A 25,951-nucleotide genomic window follows, 5' to 3' on the forward strand; every position below is an offset into this window, starting at 1 on the left:
ATTTAAGCTGTTACTTGATATTTGTCCCTGCCAATGAGCTGTAAATCTTTGCTGATGGATCTTTGACTCTTTGAGTCAGTTGAAGAACCAGATTCATATGCGCTGCATCTGAAATCTCATACTGTATGGTTGTTATTTGGTTTGAAACCTACTTTGTGACCATTCTATGTAGTATGAATGCGTGTAGTATAAATGTAATCCGGTGCGGTGAGAAATTGAGTCCCCCCAGATATTGGGTCTCCTTTAGGACCCGAGTGATCCCATTGGTTTAACGGACTTTTAATAGATAGTATTTTTAGCACCTGATAATAATTCCTGCAAAATCATGTTATGATTTATATCGTTTAAAATGCGTTATAATGACCATTAACGTTTTCTTTTAAATTTCACGGTTCATAAACTAGTACATAACTGAAGCTATAGGTTGTTAAATCAAGCATTTCTTGTTTTTACTGTTTTTTTTGTTTGTTTTTTAGCTTATGTACTAGCATAGCATATATCTATCCGATTATCCTGCTAGCTTAGCTTACATTATATTAGTTATGTTTTTTGCTTCCAATTAATGTTTCCAGTTTGTTTATTATGCAATACATAAACATTAATTTTATATTTCAAGCATGTTGTTTGTGCACTTAATGTAATAAACATACAACAGTGAAATAGGTTATAATTAGTCAAGACATCACAATAACAACTTTTGATCAGGCATTACCACCTGGGTCCTAGAGGAAACCCAATTCCTGGGTTGGGGGACTCGATTTCTCATCCGCCATGTTGTTACTGTCACGTGACCTATGGCGTCAGTTGTGTCGCTTGAACGCCATTCACAAATCCTCTCCCGTGGCCTCATGGGATAGTAAAGTGTTCATCAAATGCGCACTTCAGAATCTAGTGCAAGTAGTAGGTCATCCTGGTACTTTTCGCCAACTTTTTATGAATACCATGTATTCGGACATTTGGCGTAGTGTTGGCGTACTGTTTTTCGATACTATGTATAGGGAAGTATTCGATTTCGGATGCAATGAAGTTTTTTACTGAATCTTCTAGGCCAGTTTTATGAACTGAATCAAATGATTAATGGGGGAAAAAAAAATCCAAAGCATGATTTGTTCTGGAATTAGACTTTATTTCTGTCTTAAAGATGTCAATCAGATCTAGTGCGTATAACAAGATTTTCTGTGAATAAAGAATTACTGAATATTGTTCTTAAAAAATTAGACTAAAAATAATGTAAGAGCAACAGATGTCCTCATTGAAATAAAACTACAGTGATCAAGTTGGTGGTTCACATTTAGCTTGGATGTATAAGGCAGCTGTCAGGCTTCAGCTAAGCCTTTTGGGACTTGTCAAGGTCAAGTTTAAGATCCAGCCAAAGTCAAGAGACCTTATCTTAGCACGTTTGCATATCATTGCATAATCAGTGTGCTAAGCTACGGTTCACTCGAGACAACAAACTGGCTATTCAGGGGATGATATGCTCTTGATTTGATTCAAAAGCCAGGCTGCGATCAAGGCTCTCCAGGCATGCTGCAGTGTGGTAAGCCACATGATGCAGTTACCAACGTACAGACAGGGGGAGCTCACTCTGTCCTGTAAGCTAACAGCTGTACGTAAATCACTTTGATTCAACAACAGGTGCCCGAAAAAGCCCATGCAGCAACCGGGTACGTGCTATATGTTTAAATGAGCAGTGCGTGATGTTCTATGGTGCATAACGTTACTCAAACGAAACGAAATGGGTATGTGCACATCCAAAAAAAAGCAGGTCTGTGACCAGAAACATCCAAGAAGGCCTTCAAGAAAGAACAAAAGGGTATTGGCACAATTCTCTCAAACTCTGTTTTAATAATAAACAAACCTTTTGGACTTATATTAGTTTCAAAAACAATCTTATCAACCTCAAACATTTTAACTTTTTATTTTGTTATATATAATCTCAAAAATAGCTAGTGCAAATCTTCTGGTCCCACTTTATATTAAGTGACCTTAACTACTATGTACTTGCATCAAAAACTAAGTACAATGTATTTATTGGGTTCATATTGAATTGCAAAACACTTTTGCTTATATTGCGGTGGGATACAGGTAAGGTTAGGGACAGGTTTGGTGGTATAGGTTTAAGGTTAGGGGTAAGGGCTAAGGGATGGGTCAACAGTGTAATTATAAATGTAATTACAGAAATTAATTACAGATGTAATTACATGCAGGTGTTTTTAAAATATAAGTACAATGTAAAAACATGTGTACACAATAAGTGCATTGTATCAAATGATTAATTTAAATGTAAGTACACAGTAGTTAAGGCCACTTAATATAAAGTGGGACCATCTGCTTTGTTGAACAGACCAAGCAACGACTCGACTGAAAAGGTGATTTAACAGCAAGCATTTTGTCCACTAAAAAAATAAAATAAAAAAACATTTAGATCTAAAGACATGAATAGTGCTTTTTGTAAATGCACAACATGGCTTAAGGTATGTGGACACCCCTTCATAATTAACAGGTTTGGGTTTTCCCACTACACCCAAAGATAACAGTTGCATGAACTCAAGTATATAATCTCCTCAGACAAACATTTTCAGTGGAATGGAAGAGCACAGACTTTAAACGTGGCACTTTCATATCCCAATGCAGAAGAGCTTCCAATAAGGCCAAACCTGAACCCTGCTGAACTACTGAACACCTTTGGGATGAATTGGAACGCAGACTGCAAGCCAGACCCATTACCCAACATCAGCACCTGACTACACTAATGTCTTCTTGTGTCTCAATGCGTGCAAATCCCCGCCGCCATGTTCCAACATTTAATGGAAAGTCTTGCCAGAACAGTGGAAGTTGTGAAGGAGGACCAATCCCCTATGGTGTTGAAATCAAATGTTTAACAAGTACACCATGGTTGTCCACTGGCACTGCAGCTTTTTCGGTGACCTTGAAAAAGCGGTTTCATTTTACAGGTTTTTAATTTAAACAGACAGCTCCCCCTTAAGGTTGCTGAGATCACATGACCAGTAGTGCCATTTTTGGACATGTTTGGAGTGTTTATCATTTTAAAGATATCCGTTCAAAGGTGTGGTTAATTTCTTTGTGAAAACTGTACGTCATTGCACCTTTAAAACAGAATTGCCTTGCATGTTTACTATGTGGAATCAATAGCCTATAGTGACTGTAGCATGTCCTGTTGAGTTCTAATTAAACTATTTTCTTTTCTTACTTATTTAAAATATGTAGGCTATTTTTTATCTTTTTTTCTCGTAACACCTGTTCCGATCTGATCGCTCACTGCGTGTCTGCACAATGTTTTTCTCATGGTCTTGTGACCACTTCCTCGTCGTCTTTTTCCTATCCCGCCCCTAGTGACAACTTCAGCTCAACCTATGTGCCAACAACTCAGCAGCTGTAAGTTAATTGAACTGTAACTCTCCCTCGGTGCTCGTTTACCTTATCATCAGTTCCTAAAAGGTTTATTTTAAAAGTAATTAAGCTCGCGATCCGGCTTGTAAATGGACGCAGTAATGGAAAACTGTCGCGTCATTTAGCAACAGGCTCTTCTGCTGTATTCGGCTGGGCTTCCCCATATGGCAGCGCGCGCGGGAGGGATTCCTGCTACGTCAGCCAAAGCGCTTCATTGCGTCATTGGCGGAGCTTCCTCTTTTTTGGTCTCTGTGACAGAGACAGACACATCCTTTCTTTTCTCCGACCGCACAGTCAAAAGAGGAAGAGCAAATCTACTTAGAGATCGATGCGCGCGCGCGCGCGGCTCCCGATCCTGTCTGCGCATCAGAGGTGGAAGAAAGGAGGAGATTCCGCGGCTGCCTAGAGAAATAACAATCTCGTGAGCAAAAGTCTTTGATCAGGAAAAGATGTCAACTCGTGATAATGGCGGAAAGAAGCGGTAAAGCCAGTTCTGAGTACAGACTGCGAGATGGAAATTGGCAAAAACACCGACAATGTCAGGAAATACCGATTAAAGAAAGACTTAATTTCGAAAATGTGTGTTTTAGGGTGAAACCCTCCAAGAACATTCCCAGGTCATATTTAACACCAAAAATCATAAGAAAGAAGTTATTAAATTTTACTTAAAGATACTTTTACTTAAAAATAATTATATTATAAATTGCTTTACAGTTACAGTTAGTTTTTTCATTTGCATAATAAATGTAACGTGGTGTACCAGGAATTTATACATCACGATTGTAGGCTATTTGAGTATATATATATATATATATATATATATATATATATATATATATATATATATATATATATATATATATACACACACACACACACATACATACATACATATACACTGCCCAAAAGTTTGGAAACACCCTAGAAAAGTGGGGCTTTGGACAATATTGGCATGAATCCTTTTTAATTTGTGATAATTTTGCACTGATAAGGGACAACACAAACTACGAAAACATATTTTATTACATAAACAGTTTACATTTTTGATTAATCAAAGTATCCACCATTAGCTGCGATCTGACCTAAACTGGGTTCTGATTGGTTCATTGTATTCTAAACTTAATTGGCAATCAATTGTTGAAGCTGACAATCAATTGTGTGCTGACCCAAAAATCTTTTACAAACCTGGGCCAAGTTTAAACCAGCAACCAGGCATCACAGCTGGCAAAGGGGCATGTCTGACTTTGACATGTATATATTGCCATTATTATGTAATCAAAATGAAAATTCAGTGATAATGTCAAGTTACTTCAATGTATTTGCACCAAAAAATGATAAGGATATATGCTGATATCATCCAAATCCACACTTTGCCCTCCAAAAGTTTGGAAACACCCCTGGCAGTGTATATTGGTTTGAAATGTGACTTGGACAAGAGAATCAAGAATTTATAAAGAATAAAAAAGATCACTGGAATAGCTCCATGCAGCATGTTGTTGTATATAAATGAGAATAAATGGTAGTACATTTTTATCCTTTCAGCCAATATTGACCTAACACTGTCCCAGGTCAAGCACAGGTAAAATATTCTCTGTGTGACACCCCCAGAGATAGTATGCAAGTCACCTTGCCAATCTGCTACCATGTTGGCCAGCTCTGAATTCCTCTGCAAGACCCGTCAGCCTTGTTTTTAAATACCCAAGCTGGATAGTGTGTCAGCGGCCTGCATTTCATGTTACTTTGCCCCCTGCACTTAAATCAACCTATTCAGCAAGACTGGGTCACTCGCTCACTGCGTTTTACTGAAAAAGGTTATACTTGGCTGGCATGTGGCAGAGAAAAATGGATTATAGCATGGAAACTACATCTGAGGCATGAAAGTATTGTGAGAAATAACTGATATGGACACGGCTTGTACATATCATCCCACTCAGAAATCACAGAAGGCATGTCTGGATCAGAACATGCTGCGCACTAAATAGCAAGCATCTTACCTTCAGACGTTCGTGGCTGGCTGTTGATTTATTGTACCAAAAAGGTAGCCAACAAGACTCTCATTGTTGAAATGTACATCTACTACATGCAGAGACAGGATAATGCTCAAATGTCAACCTATAAAGAGGATGGACATCTATAAAGCTCTATTCTTTCAATGTCTTTCGTCTTGTGATTATATCTGCAAGTTAAAGTGAAATGGAGGTACTGCACACAATAAGGTCAGATTGATGACCTTATGGAGGAGCATGTCTGTAGATATGACAGACAGGGCCGTAACCACCAAATATTCAGAATAGTGCTTTTTCAATGCATGCATTTACATTTGGTTCCCCGTAATACTGAATATTTCGTTACATTCTTTTTATTTGTGCTCAAGAGCGCAATCTTAATATGTTTTGAAAAATAGGTTCATTAGAATAGACGTATTTTTCAGACCCGAGTACTGGAAGTTCACCAGTAGTGGTGCAGGATGCATGACACACTAAAATAATATTTATGCTTGATATTCAGGGTTAAAAGGAAAACATTTAAGCTTGAGAATCACCACATGGCACAAGAGACGTGGCATTTACTGGCACTGTCAATCCCTCACACGCCCTGCATTGTAGTACTTCAGACAGCGCTTACTTCCGTTTTCATTTTTTCTTTGAACACTTTCATGTTTTGACATGTTCAGCTTGTGCAGGTGTAGCCCTACCCTCTCCTCGTGGGCTCTTTGTGGTTTTCTTGGGGAGGAAAATGTCTTATTCACTAACAGTAATAACTGAGATTTTAAGGGGGAATTTAAAAAAAAAAAATCTAAATATTTAACCCATATATTATTTATTTTATTAACAAAATATATACAGGCTACTTCAAATTTTATTAAAAAAAAAAAAAAAAAAAAAAAAAAAGATAAACCTTTTAATTTTCCTCATTCCACTCAGTGAATCCTGTTTAAAATGTTTTTTGTGTGTTTCTTTTTACTCTTTCTGTTGATCGTCTTTACTTATCTTCTAGTTATTTGTGTCTTCTCCTCCCTATTTTTAACTAAATTCAGCCAGTTGCACAGCAGTGCGCTGCTATAATTAGAACAATAAACGTGCGGATTGTTTGCGTCAATGGAATCCCGTGTGTGCGTCATGTCTTTTGTCTTCGAGCGCTCTGATTGGTCGGCAGCCGGAAAGATTTGCCGAGGATCTCCGCCCCTGCATGGCCATATTTGCCAGTGGAACGCCTCGAGAGGATGCACCTCTGACGTAACGGCACAATAAAGTAGTGCTATATATCTGCTCGCTCTCAGAAATATGAGAAAACAGTCTTGTCTTAGCCGGGGACGTTTATACATGGTTATCCATCACTTGGAATACGGACGCTGATAAGTCCCTCACCACAATACATTTTCAGGTACGTAAGGATTTTTGCTTTTAAAATTCGGAAGTCAGTTAATACTCTTCTCTTTGTATTTTTATGCTTCTTTTAACAGACGAACAGAAAATGTGTTTTTAGTCATATAAAATATGTGTATGTGTTGAGCTGAAATATTCTCCCATTGTAATCGAATGTATTTGTATGTTTTACTACTTGGTGCGCGCGAGTTATTTCGAAACGAATAGCACAGTGCGTATCCACCAGTTATATTCGCAGAATGAGTTGGCTTCTAGTATTTAAAATGTTAGTCAATTTGGATATACATACGCGATGTTAAACCGTACGAAATGAAGGAATAGACTAAAAGGGGGTGTGTGGTACAGTGGTTCGCTTCTGCACGCGCAGTGTCACGATGCAACAGGTGCTCGCGCAAGAGCCGACAACTTGGCTGCACATATTCTCCTAATAAACCTGGCTGTACTTTGGCTATTTGAATAATACACATTTTGATTGACTCTACACGACATACACTTTCATTTGGTGTACACACAATGGTAATAATAATAAAAAAGAAACGTGTTTCAAGCTAATTTGTTTTTAGTAATATCATTTTGAGTCATGAATATAAAGAAGCTTTCTTAGAATTAGTTGAAAAAAAACCGAGTAATTGTAAAGTTTTATAAAAATAATGACCTTGACCTGTTCTTAAAGGAGTCCTGTCTGTTTTTTTGTTTATTTATTTAGATCTTTATTTATTTATTGTCATAAAATGACTCCTGACTGATTTGGCAGATTTTTTTTTATTATTATTTTTAGACTTTTTTTTTTTTTTTTTTTTACAGTTTTCAGACAGTTACACTAACTACAGATTTTGACTTTAAGAAACAAATGCATTTACTGTTTTAGTCAACATATGGAGGTAATGAAACGTTCAGGGGTCAAATGATCATCAGGTGTCGTGTTCTCACCTTGCTCTGTGTGCAAGGTCATGGACGTCTGTCAGACTGCTAAGCCATAATTATCTTTCACATTTGTATAGTGCATTAAAATACTTTCTGCAGAATGACTCTTTTAAAATCAAGTTACAAGTGATATTTGCACATTTTAGAAATGTTTTCATTGCCAGTCTAAATATTTAACCCATGTAGAGCGATAGTGTTGATTGAATATAAGTATTTCTTCACTGCAAATAGTTTTTCCCCCTTTATTTTATCTTATCATTTGCATTATGGAACACTATGTCTGATTTTGCTGGGGAAATTTGAGTCTATCTAAAAAAGTTCCATATACATACACCACCCACTCACACGCGCCTTCACAAACACACACGCCCTCTCAGTGAGGCAACCCACGTGTCGTGTTCGTCTGACGTTCTTAATGTGGTAACACAATAAGCATGGCTGCCCTTTCCAGCCAGACGGCTCTCTAAGTTTTCTCTGAAATCACTTCAGAGAACTGTGTCTATACAGACTCTTTGGCCGGCAAGCAAGTCTGTCTAGGTTAGAATGCGCTGTTGAGCTCTCAAGGCATATGACTTTTCCGCAGCAATATCTACGGTATTGAAAAGTAGATGTTGTGGTTCTGTTCTACAGAAATGACCTGTGTTCAAAGTCAACATGGAGTCCAGACCTATGAGAGCTCCCTCTTCAGCTCAGAGTTTTTGAATCCTGACTTCACCTCCAGGTTGGCCATGGATGTAACTGACCAGCTGGACCAGCTCTCCGCGCCCTCCCTGCCCAGCATCACCTCTCTGGTCGGAGGCTACGTCGGCGAGTTTGATACCTACTCATGCCAGATCGCAACAGGCGCTGCTTCTACCTGTGTGGGCGGCACCTCTGGGCAAGACTCGTTCAAGCTGGACGACCTCCAGGTGTACGGCTGTTACCCAGGAACATTCGCTTTGAGTTACCTAGATGAGACGCTGTCCTCTTCAGGTGGGTCAAACTGCTTCGGGAGTCCGGCGTCTGCACCGTCACCCTCTACCCCGGGGTTCCAGCCCATGTCTACCTGGGATAGCACCTTTGCTCCCTGCTCTCCCGATGAGGGTTGCTGGGGTTCAGAGAAGCCTATGAACCAGTCCGCCTCTTTCTTCACGTTCGGGCACGATGAGCTTTCTCCACGTGGCTCGTTGCAGCCACAGATTCAGGAGCAGGATCCCTTTTCTCAGACCCCACAACACAGTTCTCCGCATCCCTTCAGCCCCCTCGGCCTGGAGCAGGGCAGCCGGGATGGCTCAGGAATGATGGACGGACACCTGTCTCCTAAAATAAGGAGCCCCACAGGAAACGAGGGACGCTGCGCAGTGTGTGGAGACAACGCTTCCTGTCAGCATTACGGGGTGCGAACCTGCGAAGGATGCAAAGGCTTTTTCAAGGTGAGAGAGTGAGCTTGCTGATAAATCACGTTAACTCACCTCTGCATTTTGTATTTGGCCATTAAGCTCATTTGATTGACAAACTTCAACCTTTCTGGTTTTGTAGCGCACGGTACAGAAAAACGCCAAGTACGTTTGCCTCTCCAACAAGGACTGCCCAGTTGACAAAAGGCGGCGAAACAGATGCCAGTTCTGCCGCTTCCAAAAGTGCCTAGCTGTGGGGATGGTGAAAGAAGGTGGGAATTCATCTTTTTTTTATTATTATACTCGCATACCGTCTCAGCGTTTTTAATAAGTGTACATATTGTCCCTCTGTGTAGTTGTGAGAACAGACAGCCTGAAAGGTAGAAGAGGTCGTCTGCCGTCCAAGCCAAAAGTCGTTCAGGACTCATTGTCTGTCTCTTCACCTGTAAACATCATTGCCTCTCTCGTCACTGCCCATATGGACTCAAACCCTGCCAGTGGAACTCTAGACTATTCAAAGGTGAGGAAAGCAAAATTTAAGCTTGCTTAGTGTTTTAACCTTCACATTTAACCCAACTGCTGGGTTAAAATAACCCAATCGCTGAGTTTATCCATTTTCAACCCAACTTGGGTTGCTTTTTTAATAGTATTGTCATATTTCTGTGCACCTACAATGTTAATTAATATACTGTATTTTTGGTTCAGTATCAGGAATCAGTCTCTGGATTGTCTGAGAAGGAAGACGCCAATGACATACAGCAATTTTATGACCTGTTAACGGGTTCGATGGATGTGATCAGGAAGTGGGCTGGAAACATCCCTGGTTTCAGTGCCTTCTGTAAGGAGGACCAAGAGCTTCTTGTTGAGTCAGCGTTTGTTGAGCTCTTCATACTTCGGCTAGCTTACAGGTACAAGTCAGTTCATATGACAATAAATTTAGTATTGTAATAATGTGAAGTGACTAAGCATTCATTTATCTCATTTAGGTCAAACCCTGAGACAGACAAACTTATTTTCTGCAACGGTATGGTTTTGCACCGGACGCAGTGCGTACGAAGCTTCGGTGACTGGATTGACTCAATTATGGAGTTCTCTCAGAGTTTACATCGCTTGAACTTGGATTTGTCGTCTTTCTCCTGTCTTGCCACACTGGTCATAATCACAGGTACATGACTGTCTTTTAGTCCGTTTCTATTTCTTCTTGACAGAATATAGAAATAAGTTTTATCCTAAGCAAATCTCTAACCCTGACTGTGACCAACAGATCGACACGGCCTGAAAGAGCCCAAACGGATCGAAGACCTCCAAAACCGCCTGGTCACGTGTCTCAGAGACCACGTCTCCACAAGCACCCCTGAGGCCACCCGGCCCAACTACCTGTCCCGACTCCTGAGCAAGCTTCCGGAGCTGAGAACACTGTGCACCCAGGGCCTCCAGCGAATCTTCTATCTTAAACTGGAAGACTTGGTGCCACCTCCACCCATTGTGGATAAAATCTTCATGGACACATTGCCATTCTGAATGCACCAAAGAGATTTTATAAACGGACAACCGTGGTGACTTAAACCGATGAAAGAAATGGATATGAGATGTTTGGGGAACTCTTGATGGTTTGGCTAGTCAAAGGACTGTATCGCTTACTGTTCTCTGCTTTCTTGGAATGGAATCGGAGAAAGATGACATTCTACTTGCGCCTGCATTTGGAAACCTTCATCACAATCTTCAACAATGAACTCACTAACAGACACATAATGAGAAATATGCATTTGGTGGAACAGTTTGGTAACTCTAAACACACATGGGTGCCTCATTTATAAAATGTTGCATAGAAACCGCCCTACATTTGATCTTACAATCATTTCTTAAATTATGAGTACGTGATTCAGAGAACGAATGAATGCACAAAAAACATGCATACACCTCTTTTCAAGATGTGAAATTTATAAATCGCAAATGATCTTGAAACTGTGGGCAGCTGAATCGCTTCAGATCAACATCCAAATGCTTTACTTGAGAGAATGGTTAGCAGCAATAATTGCTTAGATTTCCAAATACCTGCAGTACTGTGACTCTCTGCCACAAGGGAAAGTGCGTACATCTGCTCAGACCCTGAAGTGGTGCTAAGCACTTTTCCACGTCAAACACCGTTTTTATAAATATGAATGTTGGCGTGGATTTTAGCGTACGCACACTCTAAGTTCAAATCTATGCATATGCACGTTTTAGAAATGAGGCCCCGTGGAATTTTAAATCTTTGCATATTTTAAGCTGAATTGATAGCTTGAGTCAGTAGCATTTCATGTCAGTGGAGCAAATCAAGAAGCTCAAATGCTCTACATGTGACTTACGAATGAAAGACATGATATTCCCATCAGTATTACAGCTATGTTCAGAGGGCATATTCCAAATAGAAAGCATCCAAGAATCCAGTGCTCATCTTCCAACTTCAAGTTAGAATAGCCATGGACCAAAAAGCTTGGATGCTTGAAAATCAGACAAAGCCTTAAATACTCTCAAGTGCCCAAGCATTATCTCCCTTGAACATGCTCAAGAACATGCACCATAGTGCTTACACTGAAAACAGAGATACACTGATACACTTGAGTACAGGACTGATGTGACTGCATTCGAGGATTGTGGTACACTTGTGTAATAAAAAGCATGTAAGTGTATTTTAAGAGTCAGTAGTTCATGAATATGTTCTGAAAGGTCACAAGAGATCCAGTGCAGCTACTGTACATGTACCACGTACAGCCTCTTACATGCAAATACTTTGAGTATTATTACAGATGCCTGACTTAGTGTACCAGTCAAACCTTAGAGTAATTATATTTGTATGTATATATTTTAAGTATGTATAGATATGGCTAGAGCTCCTCCAGACTGTAATTCTTTTTCTCATAATGACAAAATCAAGATCGGGCATTCTGAATTTTTTTTTTTACATAAATGAGAGGTATTGCTTATCTTTCATTGATTTTGTGCAGCTCTCTATATAAAATAAATTTTGAACAAAAATCATCTTGGGTGTTTCTGAACATTTTTTTACATCATATGTTAGCATGACACAAAATGGTTTATCGATAAAAGAAATAAAGCAAGATTTGCATGGTTTTCTTCTTTAAAAAAGGGTTTCTATCATTATTTTCTCACCCTTATGCCATTCCAAACCATGTTTTTTTCTTTCTTCTGTGAAATATAAAACTAGCCTTTATTACTTCTATATTGTATTCTAATTCTTCTGATTGAAATTTATGTTGTCAGCGAGTCTGATTTGTGAACAAATCATTCAACCTGGTTTGTGAACTGGATTCACTGAAAATATCTGATTCAAAAGAATCATTCTAATGAACATGCCAAAGAGACCAAGTATAAGACAATATGAATAATGACTTAAAATTCATGACTCTATTTTAAGTCTTCTATCCATGAGATAGCTTAATGTGCAAAACAGACTGAATTTTATTACATTTTTTGACATTGTGGACCTTGACAGCTCCAGCCTTCATACACTTTATTATATTGAAGGGAGTGGCCAAATTGAACTATTGTTGTTCTACAGAGGAAAGAAAGTCATAGAACAACAAGTTTAGAACAACATGAGGAGAGTAAATGATTTTTTAGCTTGGGGTGAACTATTCCTTTATTATATAGCCCAAATATAACTTTCTTACATTCTCACAACACCAATCAATGAAAAAAGTAAACAAACAAACAAAAAACTAGAATAAATGACAAATATTTGTCTTTTTACTATATAGGGTTTCAACACTGCTTTCATAACAGCTGTAATCTGAGTAATCATGATGTCATCTGGTTTACTTCACAGCGATTAGCTTTCCCTGTTTGGAAGGAAGTTGTGGTTTTGAACATTTTCCATATGGACAGTTAGTCGGCTAATTTGTGTCATGTGAATGATTCAGACCTGACGTTCTGTCATCACATCAGTTTGACGTCGATCTTGAACTATATTTAGAACTTTTTTTCATTTTTATTATCAGGCCATTAATCAGATTATAACATACGTCATTATATTACTTTATGAGGCTAACAATAGCAGTGAAATTACTATTGCTGATATAGGTTAGGGATTTCAACATACCCCACTCTGAAGTAAGGTAAACTAGGCCTACGGTGGAACACGGAGAACTGAAGTATTTCTACATCATTTTGTGCGGTAGCTTCAAAACACTGAGCCTGTCTGATGGCTGACTGTCACGCTACACACCACAAGGCCTGCAGGGTGTCACATATCCCCTCCTCCCCTGCAGAGAACACCGTATTCTGTGGCCTAATTTTGGGCCACTGTAATTTATTCTGATACGTCCTGTGCTTGCCAAGGTATGTGGCCGATGGTACCACCAAGGAAAGTACAACTGAGCAGACAGAGTAAGTGCCAGGGACTTCGTGTGATACCTTCCTCCAGCAGCCAGACCAACAGATGCATTTTGGGGGGCTTAAATTGATAAGGATCCTCAACATTAGTGACCCTGGGCAGAAATGTTATGTAATATCCCAGACCATTCTAAATTTAACTATATAATACATAATACCTGGGCGGTGGCAATGAAATTGGCCTGAAAGTGGCTTACAGTATGTCTCATGAAATGAGTCATTACAGAAAAGGGATATCCCAAGAAACAATGAGATTTCTGAGACCTGGCCCGTGACACATATTACATTATATAATTATTTGCATAGTGTGTTGTTAAAACTCTCTGCAGTGAACTTTATGTCTGTATAAACAAGTTGTCTGGTGTATATTTTTGTAGTTTTATAAAGAATTCACACAGCTCTTATGAGCACCTTACACAGACATTGAGAGGAAAGAGGAAACCCTGTGGTAAATACATTTAGCACATTATTGGGCCATGTAACTCAATCTGCTCCATTGTCAACTTGACAATGATGAATGAGAGGGGAAGAGGCACATTTTCTTGGTTTATGTATTATTATGAAATTGAAAAACTGAAGACAGACAGACAGAAGGACAGAACGATTGACAGACAAACAGATAGATAGATAGATAGATAGATAGATAGATAGATAGATAGATAGATAGATAGATAGATAGATAGATAGATAGATAGATAGATAGATAGATAGATAGATAGATAGATAGATAGATAGATAGATAGGAGGACAGACAGATAGATAGATAGACAGACAAACAGATAGATATATAGATAGATAGACAGACAAACAGATAGATAGATAGATAGATAGATAGATAGATAGATAGATAGATAGATAGACAGACAAACAGATAGATAGATAGACAGACAAACAGATAGATAGATAGACAGACAGACAGACAAACAGATAGATAGATAGATAGATAAACAGATAGATAGATAGACAGATAGACAAACAGATAGATAGATAGATAGATAGATAGATAGATAGATAGATAGATAGATAGATAGATAGATAGATAGATAGATAGATAGATAGATAGATAGATAGATAGATAGATAGATAGATAGATAGACAGTTAGATAGATAGATAGATAGATAGATAGATAGATAGATAGATAGATAGATAGATAGATAGATAGATAGATAGATAGATAGATAGATAGATAGATAGATAGACACAGACAGTTAGATAGATAGACAAACAGATAGATAGATAGATAGATAGATAGATAGATAGATAGATAGATAGATAGATAGATAGATAGATAGATAGATAGATAGATAGATAGATAGATAGATAGATAGATAGATAGATAGATAGATAGATCTATTAACTGTTAAGAAAATGTCTGGAAACTTTACAGGAGCATCTGAAGGGCATGGCAGCACCCTAATAAAAAATACCAGAGCTCATCCACAAGAAGTAATTGGATAAAGTCACTATCACTCCGATTACAGCAGTTATGTGGGCAGGGCCAGGAACAACATACAAAAATATCCACAGTTTCCATGTTCGACTCTGTTAAAGACAGGTTACTGGTGCAACAACAGAACAAGGTGTTGAAAAGCGCATTGCCATGTTGACAATATAACAAGACTGGTTTACCTTCAAAGAATATAGTTATTATATAAACATCCACCAATGTCCTGCACTGGTCACTGACAGCCTAGGGAACATGAGAATGCTGGGATATAAAACAAGACCGACAGGGCAGCTCAAGTTTCGAAGGAGAGCTGCAAGTTTTGGAAAAGAGCCCAAAGGTTGTTCTAAGATCTTCCACAGCCCAAGAACAAGGAGGTACAGAATGACCCTAATAACTACATAACAGGTGTATAGACTTTCATGTCTTAAGCTATGCTACTTCAATGCAAATAAATCTGAAAAATCAACTTCCAAGGACACTGCATGCACAGTGCACTCCCAACTAACATCTTTTAAGTGCAAGTCTTCTTCCTGGATTTAGCCTAAATGCATCAGCAACTTTGTGTTATTTGTAAAATAATTCTTTCCTGATTCCCGAAGCCTGCAGCCTTCCTCACTTGGGAACAGACAGCAAGGCTATTTTTATAAACTGTGAGCCCATGTATATTCAGTGAAAGAGTTGACAAAGTGTTGTTGATGACTTGTCAGGCACCAAACAGGTGCAGTGGCCTTATGGTCGATAGTGAGTGGAGAATAAAGTAGAGGGAACATTTACTGTACACACTGAACTCATGACTCAGTCTGAACATGCTAAACCAATCCACACTGAGCATCATGTGGTATATCATGCAGTGTGAAAATGTGTCATGTTTCATCTATAATAATATGGCCTTGTAGTTGTAATTTAGGGGTGTTGAGAGGGTGAGGGAGAGATAGAATACTTATAATGGAGTAAGATAGGAAATAAGGATAATAGATAAATATAGCCGAATGTTGTATGACTCAAGTGTTAAAAATGAGGATCTCTAGTAATTTCTATCCAGCACTTGTTTCGAATCAACACTCAATCGTTCCATTTGAATGAATGCTTGGACAGATAATAAAAGAAATCACAGAGCAGCTCCCGGACATGAGCCGGCCCACTCAACAGAGAAAGCCTTATTCTCGAGAATAATCACAAGAATTCCTGATTCCAAACACCACAATTCAGCTCTGACAAGTCAACACTCTCAGTTCATTCTCCTGCCTGAAATGGGAGGCCATTCACCAAATATTCCCGCAAAATATTGTAGTGTGATCTCGATGGGAGACTGAATGAGAACATCAAGTGTTTCTATCAACTAAACTTACAAGCATGCAGTTTGCCATGCATTAGCAACAAATGCCATAAGGGTGACATAAAAATTCCCCCTAAAAATGTGACATCAAATAAAAATAATAATTATTATTATTTTTTATTATTAGCTAGGGGTGTAACGATACGCTCAGGTCACGATACGATACGTATCTCGATACGGAGTTCACGATACGATACGTATCACGATATTTTGAACAAAATGAAACTGAAATTCAAACAAGATTTATTAAAAAAAAACATTAACAAATTTCAATAATTTTCCTTGTTGTACACACAAGATCACATTTCAATAAAATAAATAAATATAAAATTTTAATAAAAACCTTCTGTATTCAAATTAACAGTTGAATAGGGCTGTCTGTCACTAAAAATTTTTTTTTAAATTTAACATGAACTTAGAATTATGAATAGGGGCCGTTTACATATCGCGTCTAAAAACGCGTGGAAGGCGCGGCCGCACCGCTTCTCCTTCTTTCCAAAGCGCTTGCGCTCCCGTGGCGTCGGTCGTTGCTATGCAACCTTGAACTGGGCTCTCCAAGAGGATCAGAGGAACAAGAGGATGTTTCTGCAAAGGATAAATGATTTCTAGCCCTTGCATTAGTTTTACTACGAGATATATTGATGGAGATAAGATATAAAAACCACCCTGTACAGCTATGATCAGCTGTTCGGCTGAGCTTTTGATGTGTTGTTACAGAAAGGCCATAGCTGATCGGTTGATTCTTGTCACACGACCTGCGGTGCGCTTGCGGCATTCTGAGAAGTTGAGAATTGCATGCGCGTCGCGACCGCGTTGATCCCATTATGAGCGCGCCTGCCGCGCGGCTACATTTGAAAATAATAACTGACTTGCACGCGGAAAAGACGCAATATGTGAACGGCGCCACAGAACTTAAAGCAAAGCATCGCAAGCGTCTTTTGCTTTTCTGTGAGCACAGCTGTTGCTGTGCACTGCGGTGAAAGAAAGCCACGACTTTTCTCACGCGACCATGCAAGAGACTGACATGAGAAACGTTTAAACCTGCATGCAAGATTCAATGTGTGCCCGAAACACTTACTGAACTAGAGAGCTGATTGAGACACACCATCTACGATAAATCGTTACACCCCTAATACTTATAGTAATTTAAAAATGTGGTAGCATTGGATCTGGACAGGAAGGATAACTCTGGGAGTTGGAATGGGTGTGTCGCGATTCTGCCTTCTCAAATCGCGATACAGGTTCGTGGACCTGCGTATCGCGATTTCGATTTCATATCGCATATCGTTACAGCCCTATTATTAGCATATCATTAACAGTGAACTAGCAGGGGAGCCAGGTTATCCTGGTATATTTTTCTGTTGATATGAAAAATCGTGTAGATTTAGCAATATGGCGGGTGTGTGATGTATATTACGATGTTATGATGAATCATATTAATTACAGTTGTGTGTCCGATGTTGTAAAGAGCGATACCATTGTGCTGCGTTTACCTCAGTAAGTTGACCGTGTGGATCTCTGAGCTGGCGTGAGTCAGTGGAAGTGGGGCTAATTTGCATATTCATTGATTTGTGTATATTAAATGAGGCAAGGATGTAGTAGAGTTACATTCAAGCTATTTTAAAGCATGAAGAATTTTTAAATAAAAAGGTTTAAATATGTCATTTTGGTCATTAAAGATGAGTTTTAAGAGATAAAACTATTGACTACAGGGAACTTTAACATATTTTGTCATAAAAAAATTAATTCATTAACACATGACGGCTTAAATGCATAACAAAAAACAAACAGAAATAATAATAATGTACATCTGAAATCACTTAAACAAATACGCCCCTACCAAAAAGAATCACACCCCTATCTTGACAGCTCCACCCCCAAATTCACAAACATGCTATGCAACACAGGCACCTCCCCCTCATGAGTGGACACGCCTCCTACTGCTAATTGGCTAGAAGTGTGTTTTGGTGCTCGGTCCAATCCAATTTCAACATTGTTTCTCAGAAATAACGTACTGCACCTTTAAGTAAATGTATGTTATATTAATAAATAACAATGATCTACAATACTTAGAATAAGTATAATAAAATGAACTTTGTCAATCATGTGTTGATGTGTTCTGACATCAAAACATTCAGAACTAGTCATTTTTATTATGATCTTTAATCTTAATAGGGAAAATGAAATTCTTCAGTATATGGCATCTTACATGCATAAAAAAAATATATGGAAATAATAATGCTCAGCTGGTCACGTAGGGACCCCCTCTTAGAGCAGCATGACCTGCAGGGAATGCTGTATGTGCAGAGAGGCCTGTTCACCCAGCAACTGCATTGTTAAAACAGCTGTTAGAAAACCAGCTTTACCATGAGAGACAGTGAGAACAGACAGGAATGTTGCATTTCATATGATTAAAAAATTTCTCTGTTTGTATTAACGTGGCGTTTCACACAATTTACATGTTTTGTCAACCACAATAGGCAGGGTCTTGTCTCAGCACTTCAATGAAACTGGCTGAGCAGGTTTATTTAAATGCAAATGAATGAGAAAAACATCTATGCCAACATAAAGTAATATGTGACCTGAACTGCATGCCGTGTTCCCACTTATGCTTTTTAAATTTGAAATAAATAATATTTGCTTATTCCTAACTTTTTCCATTCATGTATTTGTATATTTTATATCATTCACAAATATACAAACATGTGAACACATTCTAACCTGCTAATACACATCTCTCACACACACCACAGGCGTAGATTCCTCTCAGTGTACACGTTGTTCCCCAGAGGAATTATATTTTTGGGATTTCAGAAGGGTGTCATGGGTGGGGATTGCCAGTCCCTAACATTAGCCTTGAGTTTAAAAATAACCTCTCATCACATGAAATCAATAATGGCACTTAGATGTAACGGAGTGCGTGTTCGCGAAGTCAGGCCCCTCTGGGATTATCACACTACTTGGCAAGAGTAAGTGACACCATCACTCTCACCTGGACCTGAGGAAAATCCTGCACCATAGGAAAACGGAAACAAGTTGCTAACAACATTGTGGTGACTACTTTACCAGCTACTAATATTCAGGGTTCTATACTTATATACTGTTGAAGCAAATCATTTTTCACAGAATAAATCAACCTCGTTTATTTTAATTTCATTCTGACTATGGTCAGAAAAATCTACTTAAAGGGTTAGTTCACCCAAAAATGAAAATTATGTCATTAATGACTCACCCTCATGTCGTTCCAAACCCGTAAGACCTCCGTTCATCTTTGGAACACAGTTTAAGATATTTTAGCCGTATGTACGGTATACTGTCCATGTCCAGAAAGGTAATAAAACATCATCAAAGTAGTCCATGTGACATCAGTGGGTCAGTTCGAATTTTTTGAAGCATCAAAAATACATTTTGGTCCAAAAATAACAAAAACTACGACTTTATTCAGCATTGTCTTCTCTTCCGGAATCCTTTCCATTGAATTCATTCCATTGAATCCTTTCATCTGTCGGCGTTGGTAATGCACTTTTACGTCGCCGTGGTTGTTTTTGGCGATTAGGAGATCCGCGACATGCACACTTACGCACCATTTTAAAAAATATAGCAATACCAAAATACAAACAATGTAGAATAGCTTGAATACAGCGTGCGTCTCCCTCAGACTGTAAACGAAGCTCTGGCGCGCTAGATAACACATCAGCAGCGTCACTGCGGAGTCGTGAACCACACTCCGGAGCAGAAGGGGGCGGTAATGCACCAATAAGCTGGATGCCAACCGCTGTAAAACAGGAAAGAAGAAGAAGAAGCGGAGTCGTGAACGCGGATTGACAACAGGCCCGGAAGAGAATACAATGCTGAATAAAGTCGTAGTTTTTGTTATTTTTGGACCAAAATGTATTTTCGATGCTTCAAAATGGTGCGGATGTCCTAATCGCCAAAAACAACCACAGCGACATAAAAGTGCATTACCAACGCCGACAGATGAAAGGATTCAATGGAATCAATTCAATGGAAAGGATTCCGGAAGAGAATACAATGCTGAATAAAGTCGTAGTTTTTGTTATTTTTGGACCAAAATGTATTTTCGATGCTTCAAAAAAATTCGAACTAACCCACTGATGTCACATGGACCACTTTGATGATGTTTTATTACCTTTCTGGACATGGACAGTCTACCGTACATACATTTTCAATGGAGGGACAGAAAGCTCTCGGACTAAATCTAAAATATCTTAAACTGTGTTTCAAAGATGAACGGAGGTCTTACGGGTTTGGAACGACATGAGGGTGAGTCATTAATGACATTTTCATTTTTGGGTGAACTAACCCTTTAAGCATTACAAGCTTGATTTTTTACCACATTTCATAAACAAAAAATTCAAAACTGTTGAAGCAAATCATTTTTCACAGAATAAATCAACCTCGTTTATTTTAATTTCATTCTGACTATGGTCTGAGAAAAATCTACTTAAAGGGTTAGTTCACCCAAAAATGAAAATTATGTCATTAATGACTCACCCTCATGTCATTCCAAACCCGTAAGACCTTCGTTCATCTTCGGAACACAAATTAAGATATTTTTGATAAAATCCGATGACTCAGTGAGCCCTGCATTGACAGCAAGATAATTTACACTTTCAAATAGTGTTGTCAAAAGTACCGACTTCGGTACCTAGTCGGTACTGAAATTTTAAAAAAGTGATGCTTTGAGCGCTGTTGAGTGGATTCGTAAACGCCTCTGATTGGCCGTTGTTTTCACGGCTCATCGGATATGTCTGTGATAGGCTTCAATGACCAACGCTGTAAAAATGTTGTAAATAGTCATCAATTAATCTCTTCACTAAGCGCTTACACAGATACACACGGGAGCGTTTGAAAGCAGGCGTCTATCGCGGATCGGTCCACTGTTAGACGCCTGCTTTCAATCGCTCGCGCTCCCACTTTCAAAACGCTTTCAAATTCAAACACTTCCGTGTGCTTCACATGCTCCCACGCGTTGATCATTGTAGCCAATCACAGGCATATCCGATGAGCGCGTCAACACAATGGCCAATCAGAGATGTTTATGAATCCGCTCAACAGCGCTCAAAGCGTCACGTTTTTAAAATTTCAGTACCAATAGGTACCGAAGTCAGTACTTTTGATAACACTACTTTCAAATGCCCAAAAAGCTACTAACGTATTTAAAACAGTTAATGTGACTACAGTGGTTCACCGCGACAAGCGATAAAAGGTATCTTTTCCATGTTAATCTGAGTTTTTGTCCTAACCAGCTGTGAAAGCGACAAGCGAATATTGTATTTAAGAAAAGGTTTCTATTTCTCCGTGAAGTCGTGGCTGAAACAGCAACACAGAGTATGGCACTGATAATATCAGGTAATGTTTATGTGCTTTATTTAATGTTAAAAGTGTCCAATGCGAGTTTGAATATCATTCTGTGTTCCCAGCTTTTTAGCTGTAATAATTCACCTCATATCTTGAAAATAAATAAATGGGCACAAGAACATTCAAACTGTCAACTCAATGTGAACAAACAAGAGTATTCTAAGATCATTTCAGTCACTGCGTATGTACTTTAAATGTTTGCATTGTGCATTTATGAATTTTACTATGTACTTGCCCATTTTATTGTGTCTGTTGTGCTCTTACCGAGAGAGCCCGCCTACACTCTCTTCTGATTGGCTGTGGTATCTGACTGATTTTATCGCTTCTCATTTTCACATCGCGTCTAGTGTGGACAGTCAAATTGCTCGTCGCTGTAATATTATCGCATCGCGTCTGGTTAGGACATTAGAACGACTTGAGGGTGAGTAATTAATGACAGAATTTTCATTTTTGGGTGAACTAACCCTTTAACTGTGTTGGGGGTAACGCAAGTTACGTAATCAGATTACTTTTTTCAACTAACTAGTAAAGTAACGCATTGTATTTAAATTTACAACAAAATATCTGAGTTACTTTTTCAAATAAGTAATGCAAGTTACTTGTTTTCCCATTTATTGACTGTTCTGTTGAAAGTAATCATGAGTAAGTTTTAGAAGTGTTGTGTAAACATGATGGTTATTGTAGTTCTAGACTAAATGTGAGCATTTTTTCAACTCACTTACACAAAAACAGATTCAGTAATCCTCAAAATGAATAAAAACAATAAAGTGCAAACTCAGCATATTACAAAAACCAGCAATAATTAAATGTTAAATAACACAAATATACTTTATGTATTTAATATGACTTCATTAATCAATGTCTTTGCTGCTGACCTTCGATGATCCAATTCAACCAGAATAATATGCAAAAATGACTTAAATTAAGCATCACACTTGTTTTTCGTTTTTCTGTTTTTGTTGCTGAAGTAAGTGTTTTTCTTCACTTTTGTCCTATTCTTCTACAATCCAGAATGGCTTGGCAGCACAGCTGACACCTGTTATTTGTTTGAGCTGCTCCCTCTGCTGTACAGACGTGAATTTGCATTTCCTTTAGACCGAGTTGTATTCAATGAAAGGGCCAAAATTAGAATTTATTTCCATTATTAAAAACAAGCAAGCCCAGCCCAGGTGAGAAAAAGTAACGCAAAAGTAATGTAACAGATTACGTTCCATAGAACATAACTAAGTAACATAGTTACGTTACAGAGTAATGCAATATTGTAACATTACTTTTAACTGTTACTTCACTACATTAGTAAACATAAACTAACAATTCACAACTAAATATTCTAAAGCATTTATTATTCTTAGTTAATGTTAATTTCAACATTTACTAATACATTATTAAAAATATTAATAGTGTTATCTACTAATATTTTATTTACTGGACCTAATATGAACTAACATGAACAGTAGTATTTTTTTATTAACTAACAATAACAAAGATTAAAAAGTGCTGCTGGACTGTTTATCAACACTCTTGGAAGGATGCTCGGCCAATCAATTTGAGAGATCGGAACAAACTGTTGCATAATATTATTTATATAATGTCATAAGGCTGTGTCATGTATCAGCAAAGATCATCAGCCTCTACTCAGAAAGTAACTTTAAACCAGCAATTACATATGTGCTCTAGAAAGCAAAAGGCTGAAGGTGCATTTCTCAGCACTGCTGGCATGAGGATGTGTAAAGCGTAACATAATTGTTTAAAACATTCAAATAGTTCAAATAACATAACGTTTTGTAAGAACAAGCATTATGTATATATATAGTATATGCGATGCAATGAATTTCAGATAATGTTTTATTAACATTGGGATTTAAATGCAATATAACATGAAAAACACAATGTATGTGCTGCTATTCCTGAAAGCCACTTGCATTTACTATAGCTGCATAGCTGATATATTAATTTAATCCTTATGTTGCTTTATTATGAATTAAACTAATGTATTGTGATTGCATTTCTTGCTTCTTCAAAATTTCCTTTGACTTTCTTGCATAAAAATGCAATAGTCTTTGTTCATGCTAAATAAAATGAATCGAATTCAGTGTTCTAGGTGCACTTACACTGTTTGGAGGTTTAAAACTATTTTAAACTTTAAAAAAATCTTTTCTGATGTTTAATAGTATAGAAAACGGCTAGGTACAGCCAATTACACTGGTAAAGCAAGGTAATACTGCCATCTCGCGTTCCCAGGTAGATTTACACCGAGTTATTTGAATACACTATTAATATGTGGCCATATTAATATCGAGGTTTCTTCAAATATGGGCACAACCCCACTTTTCACACTGATTCGTTTATTTATTTATTTAACAAACAATATTCGACGTCACAGCAGAATTGTAATTGTTGAAACTCTAAACCGTCTTCAACAAATGTCATTTTCAACACATCTCAAAACATTATAACGAAAATATTGGTGGTGGAAATTATATTTTAATCATTTTTGGAATTGTCCGACTCATTAGTTGCGAAGGCTAATTTCATAGCTAGCATGCTAAATACGCACAAATAAATAATAGGCCTAGTTAGCTATTTTCACACTTTTTGCAATCTGAACAAAATTACATCTAGATTCGAAATGACACACGATACAAATATTCTGTTCACAAGTGATATTTACCTTGATTTATCATGAATTTTCTTCACACATTTTATCTCAGGTAGTCTGTTCTTGATTGACTCGGTTGTCTCCTCCTGTCCTGACTCGTAGTGTCCAAAGTGTGGTCATTACAAACAACGAATTCTAAGCCATATAAAGTAGCTTTCGAGGTTCAAAACAAACCGTTATATGTAGCCTACACACATACTTTTAAGACACCCCTCCCCTCCAAACCTCCATGGTCACTCAGTTCAGAAGAAAGTGTGTGCGCGTGGCCGCGCCTCTCAGCGCGCGCTCAAAGGCGCACTGAAATACCGGAGTGCGCTCTTCCAGACATCACTAAGACTGCTGCAGAGACGCTTGGATGATGCACTCTATCGTATATCACAAATAACCCAGACTATATTTCACGTACCGACGAATGTTTGTTCATTTTAAAATATGATATCCCTGGAAACGCACAAGTGATCTAGGCAATCCCGGTACCCTTTGGAAGTTCCAAAACATCAACAATCGTTAGACGCCACAGAAAACTCGACATGAATGTTTCACACGGACTACTGAACCGGACGATCTCTACAGCGAAGCATCCTTTGGAAAGCGTCCGAGGATGCTGCAACTTCTCGGTGATCACCAGCGACGGCTTCGGATCACCGATTCAGGACGAGCGCGATCAGTTCATCATGCGTTTGGTGCAGATAGCGGTTCTCTGCGTGCTGTCACTGACAGTCATTTTCGGCATCTTTTTCCTAGGGTGCAATCTACTCATCAAGTCCGAGAGTATGATAAACCTGCTGGTGGAGGACAGAAGACCCTCTAAAGACGCGGAAATTATTATGATTGCTGCATGAGTGGAATAAACTGTAACCAGTGACTTAACTGACACAAACTGATCATCTTTAATAAAAGACACCTGTTGGTATGATTTCCATGCCAGCTGCTAAACTAAATTGATTTTTATATAGGCTATTTCATCTTGGACTTGAACCATTTAATGTGGCAGACAATGAAGACTGGAGTCTTGAACAGTGCGTTCAGTTTTTATTCTTAAAAGGTGTTAAATATTTTTTCTGCATATTCTATCAAAACATTCTATCTCCATGAAAGCACCTGAAACAACAAGAGCAGAGAAAGATAACCAAATTCATTAATCCAGGATGGACGATTCCAAATGAGAAGAATTTGTCTCTTGTTTTGTATCTTGATTTATGTCACTCATGATTTGCATATATTGATTCCGTTAAAATAATTCAATCATTTTTAATGGGTTAAAGAAATATCATTGTGTGTACTTGCATGCAAAATGGATTAAAATGAAATTAAACATGAATTTCATTCTGCATTCTAAAACATTGTTTTAGTTTCTAAAATTTTCCTAACAGAATTCAGGCTGAATCAAAACATAATCCAGTTTACTAATTAGTTACAGAACATCTGTCTATCAGGGTACATAGCTGTCATCCCGTGCAGGTTTTTGACAAATTCATGAAAGATGTCTGTAAATATCAGAATGCACACGCGCGCAAATACACATACACACAGTGTTGCAGGTAACGCATTACAAGTAACTTGAGTTATGTAATCAGATTACTTTTTTCAAGTAACTAGTAAAGTAACGCATTCCTTTTAAATTTATAACAACA

The 25,951-nt window shown here is 38.1% G+C and overlaps 2 protein-coding genes across 2 annotated transcripts; both read left to right on the top strand.

Annotated features, from left to right (window-relative positions):
* Positions 1–6,688: 6,688 nt before the first annotated feature.
* nr4a1 (nuclear receptor subfamily 4, group A, member 1) lies at positions 6,689–12,113 on the top strand. Its single transcript, XM_067370899.1, has 7 exons — positions 6,689–6,795; positions 8,352–9,133; positions 9,240–9,369; positions 9,454–9,617; positions 9,803–10,005; positions 10,084–10,262; positions 10,362–12,113. The coding sequence occupies exons 2-7, from the start codon at positions 8,354–8,356 to the stop codon at positions 10,616–10,618; spliced, it is 1,713 nt and encodes a 570-aa protein (XP_067227000.1). The 5' UTR covers positions 6,689–6,795; positions 8,352–8,353; the 3' UTR covers positions 10,619–12,113.
* Positions 12,114–24,847: 12,734 nt separating this feature from the next.
* rprm3 (reprimo, TP53 dependent G2 arrest mediator homolog 3) lies at positions 24,848–25,159 on the top strand. Its single transcript, XM_067372219.1, has one exon. It carries the CDS (start codon positions 24,848–24,850, stop codon positions 25,157–25,159), a length of 312 nt encoding a protein of 103 aa, XP_067228320.1.
* Positions 25,160–25,951: the final 792 nt, after the last annotated feature.

Source organism: Chanodichthys erythropterus, chromosome 20 (genome assembly GCF_024489055.1).
Source record: "Chanodichthys erythropterus isolate Z2021 chromosome 20, ASM2448905v1, whole genome shotgun sequence".
In the NCBI taxonomy this organism is placed as follows: Eukaryota; Metazoa; Chordata; class Actinopteri; order Cypriniformes; family Xenocyprididae; genus Chanodichthys; species Chanodichthys erythropterus.

Excerpts from the sequence above, each read along its gene's own strand:
- rprm3 (XM_067372219.1), top strand. The coding sequence starts at position 24,848 with ATGAATGTTTCACACGGACTACTGAACCGGACGATCTCTACAGCGAAG.
- nr4a1 (XM_067370899.1), top strand. The coding sequence starts at position 8,354 with ATGACCTGTGTTCAAAGTCAACATGGAGTCCAGACCTATGAGAGCTCC. Across the intron at positions 9,618-9,802 it reads GAACTCTAGACTATTCAAAG|TATCAGGAATCAGTCTCTGG; the intron begins GTGAGGAAAGCA and ends TTTTTGGTTCAG. Across the intron at positions 10,006-10,083 it reads ATACTTCGGCTAGCTTACAG|GTCAAACCCTGAGACAGACA; the intron begins GTACAAGTCAGT and ends TATCTCATTTAG.